Raw genomic sequence first — 19,514 nt, 5'->3', positions numbered from 1 at the left:
TCTCCCCTCTGATTTGGTTCAGATCACCACCCCTTAGATCCTCTTCTTCGCTTTCTCTCTCTGTCCCCTCTCCCCGTCTTGCAGCTATGGGGAGCAGGGCTTTCAGCTGCTCTGCTCCTCGACTTTGGAATTCCCTACTTCCTGATATAAGAAATATCACTTGCTTTTCTCTCTTTAAGTCTAGACTCAAAACTCACCTGTTCAAAATAACTTATCCCACACAGCCTTCTCCATTCCGCTATTTTAAATCTATTTTATCCTTTATGATTTTGTAAACCGCTTTTATGCTTGCTTTTTATTTCTCTGATGTGTACACTGTCCTTGAGTGTTCTGAAAGGCACTTTCAAATAAAATGTATTATTGTTATTATTATTATTTTTATTATTATGAATAAACAGAGAGTATGCTTCAGATACAGCACATGATGATATGAAATAAGGCGTTATCTATTAGTTTGAATTCAATTGGCTTCACACAAATACCTCTGTGTATTGTAACAGGCACAGGAATTGATACTCTACCACAGAGATTTCATACACGTCACTACCAAGCACTTAAACACACACACACACACACACACACACACACACACACACACACACACACACACACACACACACACACACACACACACACACACACACACACACACACACACACACACCTTCATACACCAAGTGACTTTTTGCACAATACTCAGTCTTTTGCACATTTCTATTGTACTGTTGTGTCTTGTATCTGCACTGTCTTGTGTCTGTATTGTTCTCTTCTGTCTGGTGTTGAACTGTCTTTGTTTCGTTTTTTTGCCATTTTTGCACATTGCACTTTATGTAGTTCTTTGTTGATTGTCTGTTATATGCCATATGTAGCACAACAGTCTTGGAGGAACGTTGTCTCGTTTCACTGTGTACTGTACCAGCACACATGTTTGGAATGACAATAAAGCCACTTGACTTGACTTGACTTGAACATTAGCTGATAAACTTGAGAACGGTCAGTAAAATGGATTCAGCTTTGTTGCTATGATTCTTTGGCTGAATGGGTTTAGGCATCTTGGCAGAAACTCTCCAAAAGAATATCATGGCTTTTAAATATAGCTTTGCAGGTTTCACTATAACATTGGTTGGTTTTCAACATACCAACAAGTATTTATAGAAAGTTTCACAACTGTGATAGAACAAGTTATATCCGAGTTTAAATAAGTGTTATTCTTTTGATCTATGCTGGTGAAAATAGGCTGTGAGTTAATACAGGTGGAATTTAACCTTTTTTTGTTCTGTTGGTGCTTCCTGTTTGCAACAGGAAGAAAAGCTCCCACCTGATCCTATCAAAATCAACTCATGTGTTTCTAGAGTAATATAATATTAAATGAAGACATGTGATATTTTATCTTTTCAGAGTCACAGGCAATCCAAGTACAAAAGGAGGGGTCTAAATTTGGTACTTCGTTTTTATTCTTACATTTTTGAGCCGTCATAGCTTTAAGACTACAGCAGACATCCATCTGAAGATTTCAGGGCTTAAAACAGATTTAAGCTTACAACTTTAACAAAATTAATTTTACACTACAAGTGTAAAGACACAATTTGGCCTTTGGTTAACACAATTTTCCCCCTTATAATTACTTCTAAGTGTCAGTATCCTAGAATATATGGCAGTTTAAATAATCTGCATCAATTTAATTAATTTGATACAGAGGAGAAATAAACATTGGTATAATTTAAAGATTAAAATTTTGCATTTCAGTGTAAATTTTGGTTTTCAATTACTCTTTTCTTTTAAAAAACCCAGAGTATTTGTGTCTCTATTGGAGCAGAAGGATTGGTGTCCCAATGTGTCGGCAAAAAGTATGTAAAAGATAGAGCAGTCCAGATCCACAAATGATGACCTGTCAGATCCAGAGGACACACAGGGATGATAGTGTACTGTGAATTGTTTCTGACAGTGGAACTGTTTGGGCAAAGGAGCGCACAGTAACATGCCCTGGCAGACTGTCTCTACACACAAGCTTCTGGAATCTCAGCTTCTCGGGATCATCAGAAAATAACTTATCCTCTCTTAGCATACACCCCATCATGCTTACCATCACTTCCATCTGTAGAGAGAAGAAAAAAGAAAAGAAATAATACCCAAGTCAGTGACTTAGCACATCCAGTATAAAAGGTGAGGCAGTGGAACAGCTGTGTAACGCAGTTGTCTTCCTCTCGTGCCCTATGTTAACATGTTGGAGTGAACCTGCTAATCCCAAAGCTCATACACTTCAGAGTCTCACTACAGAGACCTTTAGCATGAAGTCTGTTTCCACTGTAGATTTCACTCAAGTCCACAGTGAAAATGAAATGCTGAATCCTGAAAGCTTCATTATTGCACAAGCACTTTGTCAAGTATTCACCCTTTGTTCTTTTTTTCACGTTCCATTTTTTCCATTTTTCACCCCGCCAGGTGTTTTATCATGAACTTCTGTTTTGGCTTAGGTCCTGGCCTGCATGGGACACCTTGTGGGTCTGGATCTGGACCGCGGTCCGCCTGTTAGTGACCTCTGTTTTATAAGGATGCTATATGTTTGGATCTTCTCTGTCCTGTTAGACACATGTAGCAAAAATCAGCCTGGTTTAACATTTTTTCTATTTGACTTAGGGCAGTTATGATATGGCATGTTTGGGTGAAGGAGAATCAGCCTCTGATACACCACATACCTATGAAACATCTCAGTAAAAGTAAGTCAAATTAAATAAAATTAAGATTATGCTGTCATTTCTGTATGACACTGAAGTACAAAATGATTCTAGTGGCTAGTGTCATGGTTGAAAGGGAACCTGAGCAGCACTTTATAGGCTAAATCATCATTTAATAGCTGCTCACTTCTGGCTTTCTCAGTGGTTGTGGTGTTTGAAGCACCCAGCTTACATAGACTGGGTTCTTCAAAGAAAGCAACCCTGAATTGAAACGGTACTGCTGAAAGCAAATGGACCGAAACCTCTACCTACTTCAGATCCTCCAGTCTGGAATGTGGACACTTCACAAGATCAGACAGCTCTTTCATGGCTGAATCCTTCAGGTTGTTTTCCCTTAAGTCCAGATGTTTCAGATGGGACGGGTTGGATTTCAGAGCAGAGACCAAAGCAGCACAGCTGATTTCCGACAAACTGCAGTTACTCAAGCTGCATAAAGAATAAAAGAAGAAACTCTGTGTTGTCTTTCTGTCAGTGTTCTGAAGAATCAATATCAATGTTTAAACAGTTTTGTGAAGTCAAACACTATTAAATATTTGTAAGGCATTAGCAAGTGCCTAATTCAGTTTTAAAGCATTACTTCTCCTTAGTATGTCATTTATAAATACAGATATAAATGTTTACTTTTGATTAATAAGCTTATATATAATGTGTTGCCATTATCATTTAGAAAGTCTCAATAACTGATTAACAAAGTACACACACACACACACACACACACACACACACACACACACACACACACACACACACACACACCATTAGAGTGCTCTAATGTGGTGATATGGTAATATAGGGTCATTAAGATATGATGGAGCCTGTTCATTCTCTGTGATGAGAACAATTTTAAATTTAGATTTAACAGGGAGTAAATGAAGAGAAGCCAATATAGGAATAATGTGTTCTCTCTTTAGAAAAGAATTTAAAAATGAAAATTAAAGTACCTTAAGACTCAAACAAGTCTAAGCTATGTCCACAACAGGAAAATGACACAGAAAAAGCACAAAGAGATACAGAACATAGAAATACTTATTCTCAGCTGCAAACATTTGTTTGTGTGTGCATGCATCTAAATACTTTGTTAATCACTTATGATACCATGAACATGTTATATATAAGTTCATTAATCAAGAATAACATTTATGTTTTATGTGTTTATAAAATACATCCTAAGGAGAACTAATGCTTTATAAATGATGAGTTAAGCACTGAGATGTGTGCTATTCCCGTCAGTGGCCTCATTTAATAATATTTGCTTGGAAATGTTGGAAATGTTTTAACCTGCTGAAAAAGTTTGTTACCATTAAAATTACTGGTGGATCATTGGAACCTGTGTATTGGCCTGTTTTGTTCTTGCCACATTTGTATATTGGGAAATGTTTGATTTCATTCAATTCAATTGAATTAATTTTTTTCCTTTGAAAAGTGGTCATTCCTTTAGTGATTGTATGGAGGCATGTGACACACGACACAGGAGCTCTGGTTTTACATTCCAACTTTTTTCACCTCCAAACATGAACTGAGCATATTGCGCCCAAGCACAGCAGAACCCTTCCTCTCAGCTTGGGTGTAAGTGGAGCCCTCTAGTGGGTCACCACAATTGCATTTTATTTTCTTTACATTCCTTTTATTTTTCATTTGATGGCATATGGTGTTTTGGAAAACAGTAAACAATGACCAAAAGGAATAAAAATAATAATTGTAATCATTGTTGTTATTATTAGTAACAGTAGTGATGGCTCGTTCATCGTGTTTAAATTGAAAAAGCAGTAAGGCTGTGATTTGTTCATATGCAAGGTCAGAGGGACTATTTTCCTAAAGAACAAACCAATTAAACTATGAACATATTGATAAATTAAAAATTTGTGCATAAAACATTCATATCCATGTTTGTTCACTGTGTGGCAGGGAGATTTAGGTCCCAATATGCAGGACTCCAGAGACAAGAAGCAAACTCAAAAGACAGATCAATTGCTGGAACTCATAGAAAACCAAAACCAAAACTAGAGACTAAAGGGACCCAACAGAAAACAGAAATACACAGCATGTGGGAGAATGAAACAAGGATCTGAGGAAAACTGGGTGTTTAAACAAACACAAGACATAGTTAGCGAGAAAGGACACAGCTGGGGAAAATAAGACACAGGTGAACAGAATCTAAATGATGAGACAAGGGGAAGCAAAACTGAACACAAAGCACATGAGATGAGGGACTCACAAAATAAGACAAGAAATAAGAAAACATGGGAACAGAAAGAGAAAGACAGAAAGGGAAAACAAATATGGAGACAAAACTAACTTCACACAGAAGATGCTAAGGACAAAACACAAAGATATAACTAGGAGAGATTACACATGAAAGGAAACTATTATAATCAAACAAGGAAATAAGAGCTAGAAACATGGAAAACAAAATTCAGAAGGAGTGGAAAATAATACTATACCCAAAAGACTAAACGATATACTAGAATAGGAACAACTTCATATTAATCATAAATTCTAAGAGAATTCTAACAGGCAACTGACCTCAGAGTCTCCAGTTTACAGTGTGGACTCTCCAAAAAAACCACAAATGTGTTTCACTCCTAAATCCTGCACATCGTTTTTGCTCAGGTCCAGATTTCTCAGATGGGGTGGGTTGGACTTTAGAGCAGAGACCAGAGCAGCACATACAGTCTCTGTCAACCTGCAGTACTTCAGTCTGAATAAAGAATAACAAAATTTCCTTAATCACAAGAGTTTGCAATAATTCGAGACAAATCACTTTTAGCACTAGGTAAAAGAACCAGCAATAATAACTGAGTTACTGGGGGATGTGAAAGCTTTTAAAGTCGTATCTGGCAACTGGGTTTCTTATCTCTCACGGTCAAAGTCCCAGGGCTAAAGATCTGAATGTGTTTACAGCAGGAATCTCGCAACTATTTTGTATAAAAGATTGATTGACTGACTCTTTCCTAGTAGTTCTCACCACATGCACTTGAAAATTTTCATTCCCCCCTCAAACTGTAGCCCCCATCTCTCTGGTTGAAAATATTTTGAATATTGACTGGTAAATTATTGTTTCTAGCTCTAAAAATGATCTGTGCTGTATTGTAACTAACCAAGTCATGAAATCACCATGGTTTCCTCTTTTACCACAGTTGTTCACATTAGCAATCAAATCATGGCCAAATATTTATAGAATAACAATAAGAAGACTGAGATAATGCATTTTATTACCTACTGTATTATATGGATGTGAAAAGATAAGAAATATGTCTCTGGCCCCTCATTATTTATTTAATCTGAATAAGAGATATAAGATATTAAGTATGTTGTCGTTTTTAAAACAGAATCATAATTTATATGTGATTTTGCCAGTGGTTAATTATGCTTAAATGCTTAATACTGATCAGAATATAATCAGGTATAGGTTTAATCAATATAAATTTGTTTTATAACTTTGGACTTTTTCTCTGCTCATTTTCAACATGTTAGATTATAAATTAAATCTAATTTACATATGATTATTTGATTAGTAATATTATTCTTTGATTTGACTTTTGCTTAAAAAGCCAAACCAAGTAGTGATATAGTGGGATGCCTGACAGCTACATGCCATGTCAGGAGAATATAGAATACACTACCTCAGGACAATCCAGTCTCTCCCACAGTTTTACATAATTCAATACCAGCATTATCCACTAGTGACCTTTAATGAACTGCATTGGTCACTCCCATCATAAAAACTCTGCCTTTATATTATCACTAAGTTATTATTTTTATTAAAGAAATAAATGCAAAAAAACCCCAAAAAAAACCAAAACAAAACATGAATGAGACAACAAGATCATATTTGTCTACTAAATTTTAAATAATCCTTGTTGAGGAAAATGCTGCATCTGTTGCATTTATAGGCAAATAGGATGCTTATTGTTTCTTTTATTATCATTTATGTAGGTTTCAATTTCTTGTGTTAACCCCAGATCTTTAATTTAAATCTTAGATTCATGAATTTAACCCATTATCTTCTTAAACCGTAACAGAATGACATGCCGCCACGGCTCATCTAAAAAAGTCTGAACTTCTACCCCATTAAAGTTTTATAAAATATCACCCCAGAGAAATCTTCAATAAGCACCAAAAATGGCTTTAATGTGCACTTTTCTAGATGTCATGGTGTTACAGTGCACTTACACAGAGGCACTGTGTGCTTTAACTGCACAGTGATTTAATATTATCCCTTATTAATAAATCAGACGTGTTGCTGCAGCAGAAATAAGATTAAGAGGTAATTTCATGAAACAAACGAGTGGTACAGATCCAAAATGCACTCTGCCTAAAATGTTAGCAAGCAAAAGTTCCAATTCTTCTGATAATGCAGGGTCATTAATTTGACTAAAGTGTCCACTTATGTACATTTTCTCTCTGAACAGCATCAAATAGATAACATTAGTGTTATGATTTGAGGGCTGAACTCCTGTAAAGTTTTGATCCTAGATTCGCCCCTAGGAGTGAATAATAGCACAGCTTCTCAAAGATCTGACACCTGACCTAAATCAAGTGTGCTACACTGACAGTAAATGGTATCTGGAAGCAAAACAGCCATTTATATTAAGTTGATGAGGTCTGAAGGTGTGATGTGTGTATTAATCTTATTCATTCTTCATTTGAAAATGAAATCAGCCCTGTAGTGTACAGTTTGGTGGCTCTTAAAAGAGCCTTTTGAGCTTCTTAAGCATCTTCTCCGAGCTAACGCTTTTTTCTTGGACGCTGATTCAGAGGAACCAGCGGCCTACTTGGCTATGGGCACTTCTTCCAGTGCAGTTTCCCTTAACACCTACTTGGTCTTTTTATGGGGGCACCTTAAATTACCCGGAAACCCCAGATCCTTTGGTCTGGATCAGAGCCCCTTTCTTTACCAGCATATTAATGGCGCGTTTGACGAGGAAGCCGTGCTGATTCACATCGTAGCCCTGGAAGCTCAGCGCCTGCTTTATGGTATAGAAAAGACCTTTGCGGTCCTGGGAGGCGGCCACGGCTCTGTACACCAGTTCGCTCACAACGGGTCCTCTTTTCTTCTTCCCTGAAGCTTTGGCCTGGGCGGCAGAGTCACTGGGCGCTTGTAAAACTCCCTCTGTCATCGTGTTGTCACCCGACTGACTTAGTAATAATGACAATAATATAATTACACAGCCAAAGTGGAATTTCCGAAAGAAACAGGAACCTAAACGCATCATGAGAACCATGGAGACTCAACCCAGCCTGTTGCTCGTATCCGCGGCGGGAGGGCGCAGATAGTTGTGTTTTTTCGTCACCAAAAACGGCTTTAAAATCACATTTAAATGAGAAACTGAAGCATGAACTTAAACCGATCCGAAAGAGGAGAACTTGCTCTTTACAAAGAAACATTGTAGACGTTTACTGTTCATCTACAGTTTGCTTGAGGCGGACTTAAACCTCTCTTCGAGGCACTGCTCCGTCTTTTTGCCCTGCAATTTCTTATTGTAAATGCTTTAAAAATACACAAACACCACAAACAATGAGGTTAAACAGCGAGATAACATGTTTCTGCAGACATCTCATGCATAAACACCTAGTTTCTGCGGACATATTTTCATTAGCCCGAGGTTTTCTCAGTGTCTGCAAACACACTAGAGCTGATGGAAGAAACTGTCCAGGCACGAAGTCCCACAGCGTTTTCCTAAATTTAGTACAGTTTAACTTCTTAGTTACTGATTCAGATACTCCTTTATTATAAATATTACTATGTGAAATAGAAAGAAAGCTATGACTTCAACTAGTTGTTTTAAACTAAGCATTGCTTTAATAAACTGCATCCTTGTTCACTGACCTTTATCGAACATTAGTTGAATCAAAATAATAATTATTCAACTTACCTTCACTGTTTCAGTACTTAAAATAAAAATATTTAACAATTAAACATGTGAGCTACAGCTATATACATTTTAGTATGAAATATAGGTTAGACACGCCCAGTATAAAAGGGCTCAATACTTTGAATGTTAGTACAATACTTGAGTGGGTTTTTTTTGTGTTTGAAGCACAAAAAACTGCACCTAATAAAATCTGATGCAGTATAATTGAACAGGCCTGAAGTAAATCTACCTTATACAGGTTTTTTGTTTTGTGCTGGACAACAGTGGCTTATACAAAAAAGCACATTATAAACACCCCTGGCCTTACTTTCACGGATATAACAGAAAAAGAATCTTATAAATTTCTGATTAAATATTTTAGTAATAACTATTTGTTTGAAGTTTCTCAGGGTCACATATTTTAGAATACGAAACATGGAAGCAGTTCAGGGACCTGGAAGGCCGGTGACTATAACCCGTTTAAAAAAGAGAAATGCTCTCTCCCCTCTCTCTGTAACCTAGTTGACAATTTTAGGTATATGTAATACAATATATACATAATGGTCACTTTTTAAACTATGCACATTATTAGAGCCACTAGATATGGCTATTATTCAGCATAGGCTCCATAGCTAAAACCTTGTGATTGGCTTTTGAATTATTTGAACTCATAGTCAAAGATAATGCTGTTTTTCCAGTTTCAAGTCAGATCCCTGCCCTGCTAATTATGTACCTGTTAGCTGATAAAGTGAAAATGTATAGCTAACTTTTCTTTTTCAGCTTACTAAGATTAGCTAGATAGCTGTACATTAGTAGCACTGCGCAATTCTGGCTTGGATAGTGTGTAATATGGCCAGCCGATAGCTAATATATATATATAAAAAAGACCAGCCAGCTTGTTTTACCAACCACTGTTTGAATGACTTAGATGCTTATCTACTCAGTGCACTATGTTGGCAAATGTTACATAGCCAGTAATTTTTAAGCTAATGTAGACCCAACAGACATACTGACTCAGACAGATAGTACGATAACAACAGGTTAGCCATAATTTAGCAGCATAAATTTTACTTACATTATTTGTAATTAGTTTAATAATTATGCAGAATTTTATCACTCAAATCGTCATAATTTAAAATATTTATATATTTGTGTCAGGTAAGGGGTAATAGATCAATAGCTTTACTCCATGAGGACTGATTGTGCTTTTATGTTACTCCTAAAGGCCAATTCTGAAACAGAAAAACAGCATTTAGACAGTTTTTTGAGCTAAAATTAACAAGAGGAAAGAAAGCAAAGGTTTGGGTCTAATCCCCAAAACAAATAAACAAAGTCCCTATATGCACTGAATTCCCTGCTCATATTTATCTTCATTACCACTACAATCATCTTAGGCTTTTTCATTCCACACAAAACAGGAAGTGTGTTTTTTTTTCCTGTAATTTTTACAAACCTACAGAAGATGGTTACCTAAACTGGTAAAGAGTGTAGCTCAGTCCTGGATAGTCCCCTAGATAGATCCCACAGAGAAGGCAGTTGTTGGCTAAGCTAGTGTCGATTATGGACAACACCCGCTGCATGAGACTGTGGAAGACCTGACTCCTTCAACAGCAGGACGGAGTGCTATTGTAGGTCGTTATCTTTAGCAGTCAAACTGTACAATATCCAAACAGGATAAACACTGTCTAAAAATACATGTTCATCACTTCCACTGTTTGTTCTGTAGATAATCAAATATTATTGTTAACAATTATAATTCTACTCAACATTTTAACCATTTGTATATAGCATATTATTGTGGAATTAAAAAAAAAATTCTAATGATTTTATTAATCTATTTTTTCTTTCTACTTTTATTTTTCCAACATATAGTTTCACTATTCTTCCTTCATAAAAACATATCCGACGGAGATCTCTTCCTGTTGTACCAGTGTGAGATTAAATAAAGTTTAATGATGTAATCTAATTTTAAACTGATGAAATGATCAATACACAAATTCAAAGTAACTTAATTATAAAATGTATAGTAGAAATGTAGTAGAAATGTATATTTAATTGTATTGTTTAACAAGAAAATGTCAGTTTAAAACATTTAAAAAATCCAACTAAAATCAGTAACTAAATATAAACTTTTACTTTGTTTTCAGTACTTTTCAGTATTTATGTTTGGCTGAGCATTTCTAACTTTGAACCACCAATACTGACTCAAATTGCTGAGTTCAAACTCAGAGAAGGTACCCACACCCACAAAAGGCTTAATATTCAAATGAACTAACTGCCTGATAACCATGAGTCATTGTATTCAAAGCAAATCAAGAATATATATATATATATATATATATATATATATATATATATATATATATATATCATCCACAACACTAGAGTCAAGTAGTGAAAGTACTGAAACACTTAATTTTAGGAGTTCCAGCTTACAGCCACTGACATTTGGCCAAAAAGCAGATATGGTTAAGGAAGTGGAGAGAGTTTCCTGCCAGAACTTTCCAGACTAACTGTTTAATCTATTCCTGTTTATATGAACATTATCAGCTCTGGATATTTACTTGTAATTTTCTTTTGATGGGTGTTATTAGCGATGATTAGCGTTTTGACTGCACTGGGATGCAGTAGCCAGTGAACTGGGATGCAATATGATGATGCTAAGCCTGGTGGAGCTTTAGTCTGTTTGCCTGTCTAAGAGCTGTAGTGCTGTTAAACTGTTGGATTTATCCATATTACACATTTCACGGAGCCAGAGCTATAATTCGTGTATCATTAATTAATGAAAATCTACAGTAAATTGAGGGCACAGAGTGTGTGGAGTTAACGAGTTACACTGTTTCCTCCACCAACTCATGTGTGTTTGCAGGCACCGAAATAACCTCAGTTTTATGTAAAGGTATCCGACGGGGATCATTGTTTTGACATAACATGTGTGGACAAACATGTTGCCTCGTTGTTTACCTCGTTTTTGAGGGGTTATTTTAGATTTTAACGCATTTAGAAGAAAAATGTCGGAGAAAAGACACGAATCTGTGCCTCACGCCGCGGCGGATAGGGCAGGTTTAAAGGCTTCCAAAACAAATTGCAGAAAACTAATAAAGTTTATAAAGCTTCCCTATAAAGAGAAAGTTCTTCTCTATCGATTCGATTTGAAATTTTTATCTACTTTTACCTTCAGATGTTGTTTTAACGTAGTTTATGAAGAGGAGAAAACACAAGAGCCAAGGTCTTCTCGCTGCAGCTGTGAGCTGCAGGCAGGGTTGAGTCTCCACGGTTCTCGTGTTGTATTTAAGTTCCAGTCACTGTGCGGAGATTTCTATCGTCTCGTCGACAAACATCACTCTATTAACGACATGGCAGAAGTCGCTCCCGCAGCAGCCCCAGCCCCCGAGGCGGCTCCAGCAAAGGCCCCAGCCAAGAAGAAGAAGAAGGCAGCAGCGAGCAAGACTACCAAGAAGTCTGGCCCGTCCGCTAGCGAGCTCATCGTGAAAGCTATGAAAGAGTCCAAAGAACGTAAAGGACTCTCTCTGGCCGCTATTAAGAAGGATCTCGTTGCTCGCGGTTACGACGTGGAGCATAACTCTGCTCACGTCAGGCGCGCTTTGAAAAGCCTGGTGCAGAAAGGCGCTCTGGTCCACACCACTGGAACCGGGGCATCCGGTTCTTTCAAGGCAGCCAAGCCAGCAGAGAAGCCCAAGAAGGCAGCCAAAAAGCCCGCTGCTAAAGTAAAGAAGCCGGCGGCAAAGAAGACAACTGCAGCTAAGAAACCAGCCACCGCTAAGAAGCCCAAAGCAGCAAAAGCCACCCCGAAGAAGGCAAAGAAGCCCGCGGCAGCTGCAAAGAAGGCTGTGGCCAAGAAGGCAAAGAGCCCTAAGGTGAAGAAGACAGCAGCGCCCAAGAAAGCAGCGACCCCTAAAAAGCCTGCAAAGAAGGCTGCAAAGCCCAAAGCTGCCAAGGCTAAGAAGGCTACACCAAAGAAGAAGTAAACCCCCTGCTTCTTCACAACAAAAGGCTCTTTTCAGAGCCACCAGCTGTTTCTCTGAGAGATCATCCGGTTGCTCATCGGACTTTTTTATGCTTCATGTTGGCTTTATTATAGACTGTAATTGGGCTGGTTCCTGTCCCACCCGCCTCTGGATTGTAAATATCCACGAAGAGTTAATTTTTTTTTTTTTTTTTTAAACTTGTAAATATGCTTTCTGGTGTGCTGTGAACGTGTAGTGTTTGCACTTTTTGTTCGAAAGTCTGTTCATAAATAAAACTTATTTTTACATCAATATTGCTATTGTTCCTGTCATGGCACAGCACAGCCTTAGAAGCCTGTTTAACTCAGGGTGAGCGTGATAAACATGATGCAGATTATTTATACCAAGTGTCCTTGTCGCAAGTGAAATTTTAAATGGTTTAATGTTAAAAACCGGGTACTAATAATGCAAGGAGAAATGACGCTAAACCAATAAGCTCAGCAAAGCCAGGAATATTTAACTGGAGCAGCACTATGAGCTGTCAGGAGGGTGTTTTGTTTTTTGTTTTTTTTTTCCTTTTAATTAGTCGGGGTGTCAATTTCACAGCTGCTCACTTCCGGCCTTTTGAAGGACCCGGCCCATGTAGACCAATGCAATTTCTGAATTTGTGAATGGTTTTACTTGTCTATAACTCTTTTCATATCAGCCAATAACATTAAACAAAAATTAAAACGGGGCTTAAACAAGTAAGAGACATAAAATACCTGGTGAGTTCAGTTAAATTGAAAATAAAATATCCTCTAAAATCTTCGATCTTAGAAGATAGTCTGAGTAAAATACAGATGTTTTATTTGGTTATGTTTTTTAATGTATGCACTAATTTGATATCTTCTGTGTTCACCAACTCGTGTGTTTGCAGGCTGTAGTAGCTTTTTTTGTCTGCTGACAATTTAATGGTGTTGGAAAAATCAATCAATCAATCAATCAATCTTTATTGGCAGACTTCATGTCCATAAAAACAAGACAGAAACACACACAACACCCCCCCCCCCCCCCCCCCACCACAAAAAAAAACAAGACAAAAAACAAGGTATAAACCTAAAAAAAAAAAAAAAATATATATATATATATAAAGCATTTGTAAAAATATAAAACCATAATATACATAAAACACAATTACTTAAAAGAAATCAATAAATACACAAACACTTCAACCAGTGCTTTCTCAGACTGGATGCGTAACGGGAACCACTCACTGTCGGATCTGTGAGTGCTAAAATCTTAAAAGTGCTTAAGTCCAAACACCCACAGCTACAAACATCTGGCTGGCACTACCCCTTCTAGGTATCCTGCAAAGGATTCTCATCGCATCATTATATGCAACATGGAGCTTCTGCATGTTACATTGTTTTTAGGATGACCACAACGGGGGCAGTATATAGCGGTGTGCAATACGCTTTAAACAAAGCCACTTTAACTGGAAGTGAACAAAAGCTGAATTTGTGTGCAATAGTATTTGCCTGCACATAGAGCTTACACCGTTGTCTGTATATGTCATCATCATCATTCATTTGCTCAGTAATAAAGTGGCCGAGGTATTTCACCTTTTTATGAACTTCAAGAGTTTTTTGGGCCAGTTTAAACAAAGGGAAATTTAGCTGTTTATCCTGCTTGGTTCTACATATCAAAACAGCACTTTTAACAGCATTGTACTGTATGTCATATTGCACACCATATTCAGTACAGACATTGAGAAGATCCTGTAACCCAGCACTGCTTGGACTAAAAACAACCAGGATATCTGCATACATAAGATGATTTATCAATGTTTTATCTAATATACACCCAGTGTTACAGGCTGTATGGACAAATCATCAACATGTAGATTAAATAAAATTGGAGACAAAATCATACCCTGTCTAACACCATTGCTGACACCAAAGGGGGCAGAAATACTGCTTCCCCATTTAACCTGCATGTTCTTATGAGCGTACCAGTAAGAGAGAATCCTCACGATGTATTGAGGAACTCCCCGTCTCTTCAGTTTATCAAAAAGTTTTCTGTGGTTCACTCGATCAAAAGCCTTAGAGGCATCAATGAAATACATGAGGACAGATGAATTTTTAGCCCTATACAAACTGACTATTTCCTTGAGAGCATATATGCACATGTCAGTGCCGTGCTTTGGTTTGAAGGCAAACTGATTATCCAGAGAAAAGATGAACACACTAATTCTGTCAAACAAGATTCTTTCTAACACCTTAGATAAAATACTTTCGAGTGCAATCGGCCTATAATTATCCAAACAGCTCACTTTTGCAGCTTTGTAATTCATAACTGGTACCAGTAAAATACACAGCATTGAGTCTGGTAATATGCCATGAATCATAAACCCAGTGAAACAGAGTGCTAGAAGAGGAGCTAGCCTGTTTTAAATGTTCTGTAGTGATGTGATCCAAACCAGAAGCTTTATTATCAGATAACCTATGAATGGCTTCATATACTTCATATGTCCTTACACTTATTGTGTCATTACTCATGTCAAAATTGTCCTCATAAGGTTCACTTTTTATACAGTTAAACAACGCACTGTAATGCTGTCTCCATAATACTGCAATGTTACCTGCCCCAGAAACACCTTCAACAGTTGATGGTAGAGATGGTTTACAGTTATTAAGAGCTTTCACCTCTTTCCAAAAATCTGTCATATTATTACACAGCATTTTCCTGGCCAAAGAATCTGCTCTCAGCATTTGCTCATTTTTAGTTATAAAGCGAACAGCGAACTTATATCTGGCATTCGCACATTTTTTCTGTTCAAATTCTGGGCCATTTTTAGGTCTTCCAGCCATGGCCCAACATTTATAAGCTATGCGAGCTTCATCATGGTACATGGATAAATGTTTTTCCAGCCAGGTCTGATGTTAGGTTTCTTATGCTTGTGTTGTTTATCAAGCAGTGTACCATTTTCTTACAGAGCAGTCAGTATATCATCATACATACATTCTTACAGTTGATATCCTTGCACAAAATAGCTTCTTTGGGCAAAGAAATGTTGTTCAGATGTATATCTGTATTACTATGATAAGCTAAGAAATCATCTTCACCAAATGCTGACCAGTCTAATTTTACACTGGTAGGAATATTAGCAATATTATTTCCAGTTGTTGCTGGTATTTGTTCCACATTCACAGTAGAATCAAAAGATATATGGTCTGATAGAGTTACCTCATACCTAATAGTCATGTTTGCTAAAGCTGCATGTCCATCAGCTGTACAGATACAGTGGTCCAGCCATGATGTCCTATGCCAGGCTTCACTTATGTATGTATAGCTATCTGCAGGCAGTAACACTTTGGTAGACAGGATAAGATTGTTAACTTCACAAAAGTGGGTTAAGTGGTTAGCAAACCGAGAACTGCTGTATGTGAGATCAGCATTAAAATCACCCAAAACATATATGCTGTAAGTATCGTTGTCTTGAATAAATGCATTAATAAAAGCCAGCCTACTAAGGTATTCTTGCTCATTTTGACAAGATTCATAGGGAGTATAAATATTAAGAATGATAAAACTACTATTACTCTGTGTATATTGTATACCAATACACCAGTCTACATTCAGTCTAATGGGCTTTATCTTTTAAATGACTTGATAAATGTTGTGTTTTCCATTAAGCTCTGCGTTTTGGGGTGCGTTTCGTTCAGCTCTGGTTTGAATCACTGCTCTTAATCTATGGCTTCACTTCCTTATCAGGACTTTTGATTTTCCCGCTTCAACAGACAAGCCGTTGATCACGTGCACAGATTGGCCCAATTAGCGCTGCCCACACGCCGGCGCTGGCTTTATAAGAGTGGTGACGGCACTGAAGAAAGGAAGCCGATAGTTACTAAACATGGCTAGAACGAAGCAGACAGCACGTAAATCCACCGGAGGAAAGGCTCCCAGAAAGCAGCTAGCTACCAAGGCTGCCCGTAAGAGTGCCCCGGCCACCGGTGGCGTGAAGAAGCCTCACCGTTACAGGCCCGGTACCGTGGCTCTGAGGGAGATCCGCCGTTATCAAAAATCTACTGAGTTGCTGATCCGCAAGCTGCCCTTCCAGCGCCTGGTCCGGGAGATCGCACAGGACTTTAAAACCGACCTGCGCTTCCAGAGCTCTGCCGTTATGGCTTTGCAGGAGGCAAGCGAGGCTTACCTGGTCGGTTTATTCGAGGACACAAACCTGTGCGCCATTCACGCGAAGAGGGTCACTATCATGCCCAAAGATATCCAGTTAGCCCGCCGCATCCGTGGAGAGAGGGCTTAAGCTGATCTGAGACCACTTTATACACAACAACGGCTCTTTTAAGAGCCACGCAAGTACATCTGAAGAGCTAATGTCACATTTCACAAGTCAATAGTCACTGATGAAAATTTTAAATTCTGTTACAAACTGTTCGTAAGAGAGCACGGGAAAATGCTTTCTGCTGCAAATGGTTATTAGTTTAAAGTATAGGGGTTATACTTTAACTACGAACTTTTTAGTTACTCTGCCATATTTTTCTTACATTTGGCTCTGGTGAACGAACATTTAACATACAATTGCGTTGTACTGTAAATAACTAAATTTTGCTATGTTAAATTACAGTAAACATTTTAATTAAACCCAGAATGGTCATTTCAGATTTTGAAGGGTTCCATCCTCACAGTAAAACACTTCTTTGTGATAGGAGACTGAAAAAAATAAATTAGAAACATCAAAACTTTGTATGTCATTTTAGACAATGTTTCACAGGAGATGAAAAACTCACTGTGTCCGTGAAGTTGTATTTTTTTTAACTTGCTTTTCTGATATCACTAAATAGAAAATGTTCAGCACAAACACAGCGCAGCTCTGTGGAGCTGATTAGAAGCCATTTCTAGAGACTACATCACAGCGCGTTATGGCATCCTCCATTTTGTTTTTAAAAAGTTATGTCCTTAGACAACTAATCAGTAGAATGTTAGGTTTTACAGGGAAATGGAGTTTCATTGAGAAACGAACAAGACAGTCATTTTAAGGTTACGAAAGGTGGATTTTGGAAAGCTAGGTGAAGTCATTTACATTGTTAACTTCACATTAGTGGCGCCGCCATTTTGGTTTGGGGCACGAAGCCAGCCCGACGAGTTACTTACAACCACAACGGCCGTTTCCTTAACAAGCCCATAAAACGTATGTAGAATCACGTTACAAGGTTTAAGAGTCTCATTATCACTCTTAACAGCTTCACAAAGTTCTGTGTACCCAAGCCACTAACTGTAAAGTTGGAACACTTATTTCTTAAGACGAGTTGTGTGGCTCTTAAAAGAGCCGTTGAGTTGGAATCAAGACAGTAGAGTTAACCTCCGAAACCGTATAGAGTACGGCCCTGCCTTTTAAGAGCATACACCACATCCATTGCGGTCACAGTCTTTCTCTTGGCGTGCTCAGTGTAGGTGACTGCGTCACGGATCACATTCTCCAAGAACACCTTTAGTACACCGCGGGTCTCCTCGTAAATCAGACCGGAGATACGCTTCACACCACCGCGACGGGCCAAGCGGCGAATAGCGGGCTTAGTAATGCCTTGGATGTTATCACGAAGAACTTTACGATGACGCTTAGCGCCTCCTTTTCCGAGTCCCTTTCCTCCTTTGCCGCGTCCACTCATTTTGTCAGCTTAAGTGATACTGACGAGAAGTCATCGCACGGGTGCGACTTTAAGTCAGTACAACGGACGTATTTGGAAACCCCCAGCGCCAACGTGATTTGAGGACGTAATAGGAAACAGGGACCTGCCCCTTCGAGTATGGTTGTTCTCGTTGTGTCTGAAGATGCACTGTAACATGAATTAAAACATTTAAAACAGTTTTTAACATCAGCGACATATTTACAAATAATCACATTTGAATCAAAGAGGTACATGCTTTTCAATTTTAACAATTTATTGGCATTTAAACGTCTTGATGCATGCTCAATCATCCAGGTAAGTAAATCTCCAAAAGTTCATTCTGTTTATCTGGACATAGCGTTTTCCAGATGAACAGAATCAACTTTTGGAGATTATTGGCGTTTAATTTTATTTAAACGTTTAATTTTATTTTGATGGTTATCTGGTGATGTTGGACTAGAAATATTTACTCCAATTATTTTCTATTCTATCACAGACTACTAGCAACCATCGTGATGCCCCGGCCAACTATCGGCTCCTTTCGCCAACCTACACAGCTATGCAATCTCCCCAGCAAATAGTCTGTGTTCAGTGCCTTCTCTCACGACAGTATGCTTTGAAACAATCACAATTTCATTGTAATCTTAAATCTTAATCTTAAAACACTAATTTATGTTGCTGAATATCATATTTTGCTTTTTTTAGATTCCAGAGACTCTGAGGCAAGTTCTTAAAATGTTGTACTTTGACATTTTACATAGGATTTCATTTATGCTTTTTCCCTGCTGAAGACAATTGACAAGAGGTTATTCATATTTAACCTCTAATTTGGTCTTTTTTCTCCTTTTTGTGTTTGTTTGGGTCCTAGATGGCTTGACTCAGCAGGTGGGGGTAAACACTGTTACTGAGTTTCTCTATGCCCAAGCAGTGTAGAAATGTCGCCGCTACGCTACAGGATTGGGGCACAAGAGACCGAACCACATGTTCACACTTTTCTGTACACTTTATTGAGGCTGTCGACTTTTCTGCTACAGCCTACTCACATCAACTTCAACAACATGACCTAGTTCATTCTGTTTTAAGCCAGGGAGATGTAATTGGGAAAACAGGCTCACTGCAGCCACCAAGAGTGAATAGTATTAAACTCTCACTAAATTATATATTTTTCATCTCTGTTCACAAGTTTCTGTATTTCTTTTTTTACAATACTAGGACTGAATTTTATTTTTCAATGTCTGGTAATGTTTACATTCTCTTTGACCTGTTGCTTTATTGAAGAAGTGCTGC

The 19,514-nt window shown here is 37.9% G+C and overlaps 3 protein-coding genes, 1 long non-coding RNA gene and 1 pseudogene across 6 annotated transcripts; 3 read left to right on the top strand and 2 right to left on the bottom strand.

Annotated features, from left to right (window-relative positions):
* Positions 1-950: 950 nt before the first annotated feature.
* Positions 951-7,855, bottom strand: LOC118453363 (ribonuclease inhibitor-like; annotated as a pseudogene). The gene is made up of 4 exons (XR_015716702.1): positions 7,587-7,855; positions 5,259-5,457; positions 2,393-3,161; positions 951-2,095 (listed from the first exon to the last, which is right to left on the bottom strand). The product of XR_015716702.1 is annotated as a ribonuclease inhibitor-like (transcript).
* A 4,062-nt stretch (positions 7,856-11,917) lies between these two features.
* On the top strand, positions 11,918-12,870 carry LOC102795698 (histone H1.11R-like). The gene has a single exon (XM_006781033.3). The coding sequence runs from the start codon at positions 11,947-11,949 to the stop codon at positions 12,577-12,579; it is 633 nt and encodes a 210-aa protein (XP_006781096.2). The 5' UTR covers positions 11,918-11,946; the 3' UTR covers positions 12,580-12,870.
* Positions 12,871-16,424: 3,554 nt separating this feature from the next.
* LOC102796007 (histone H3) lies at positions 16,425-17,269 on the top strand. Its single transcript, XM_006781034.3, has one exon. It carries the CDS (start codon positions 16,454-16,456, stop codon positions 16,862-16,864), a length of 411 nt encoding a protein of 136 aa, XP_006781097.1. The 5' UTR covers positions 16,425-16,453; the 3' UTR covers positions 16,865-17,269.
* Positions 17,180-18,237, bottom strand: LOC102796306 (histone H4). The gene has a single exon (XM_035907134.2). The coding sequence runs from the start codon at positions 18,225-18,227 to the stop codon at positions 17,916-17,918; it is 312 nt and encodes a 103-aa protein (XP_035763027.1). The 5' UTR covers positions 18,228-18,237; the 3' UTR covers positions 17,180-17,915.
* A 154-nt stretch (positions 18,238-18,391) lies between these two features.
* Positions 18,392-19,182, top strand: LOC148097932 (uncharacterized). Of its 2 annotated transcripts, XR_015716693.1 has the most exons (4): positions 18,392-18,542; positions 18,724-18,836; positions 18,933-18,949; positions 19,096-19,182. It is a non-coding gene; the product is annotated as an uncharacterized LOC148097932 (long non-coding RNA). The 2 variants fall into 2 exon arrangements; XR_015716692.1 differs by lacking the exon at positions 18,392-18,542 and having other exon boundaries at positions 18,691-18,836.
* Positions 19,183-19,514: the final 332 nt, after the last annotated feature.

This window comes from Neolamprologus brichardi, chromosome 17 (genome assembly GCF_056152115.1).
Source record: "Neolamprologus brichardi isolate AB-2024 chromosome 17, ASM5615211v1, whole genome shotgun sequence".
Taxonomy (NCBI): domain Eukaryota; kingdom Metazoa; phylum Chordata; class Actinopteri; order Cichliformes; family Cichlidae; genus Neolamprologus; species Neolamprologus brichardi.
This window is presented reverse-complemented; position numbering and strand designations above follow the sequence as displayed.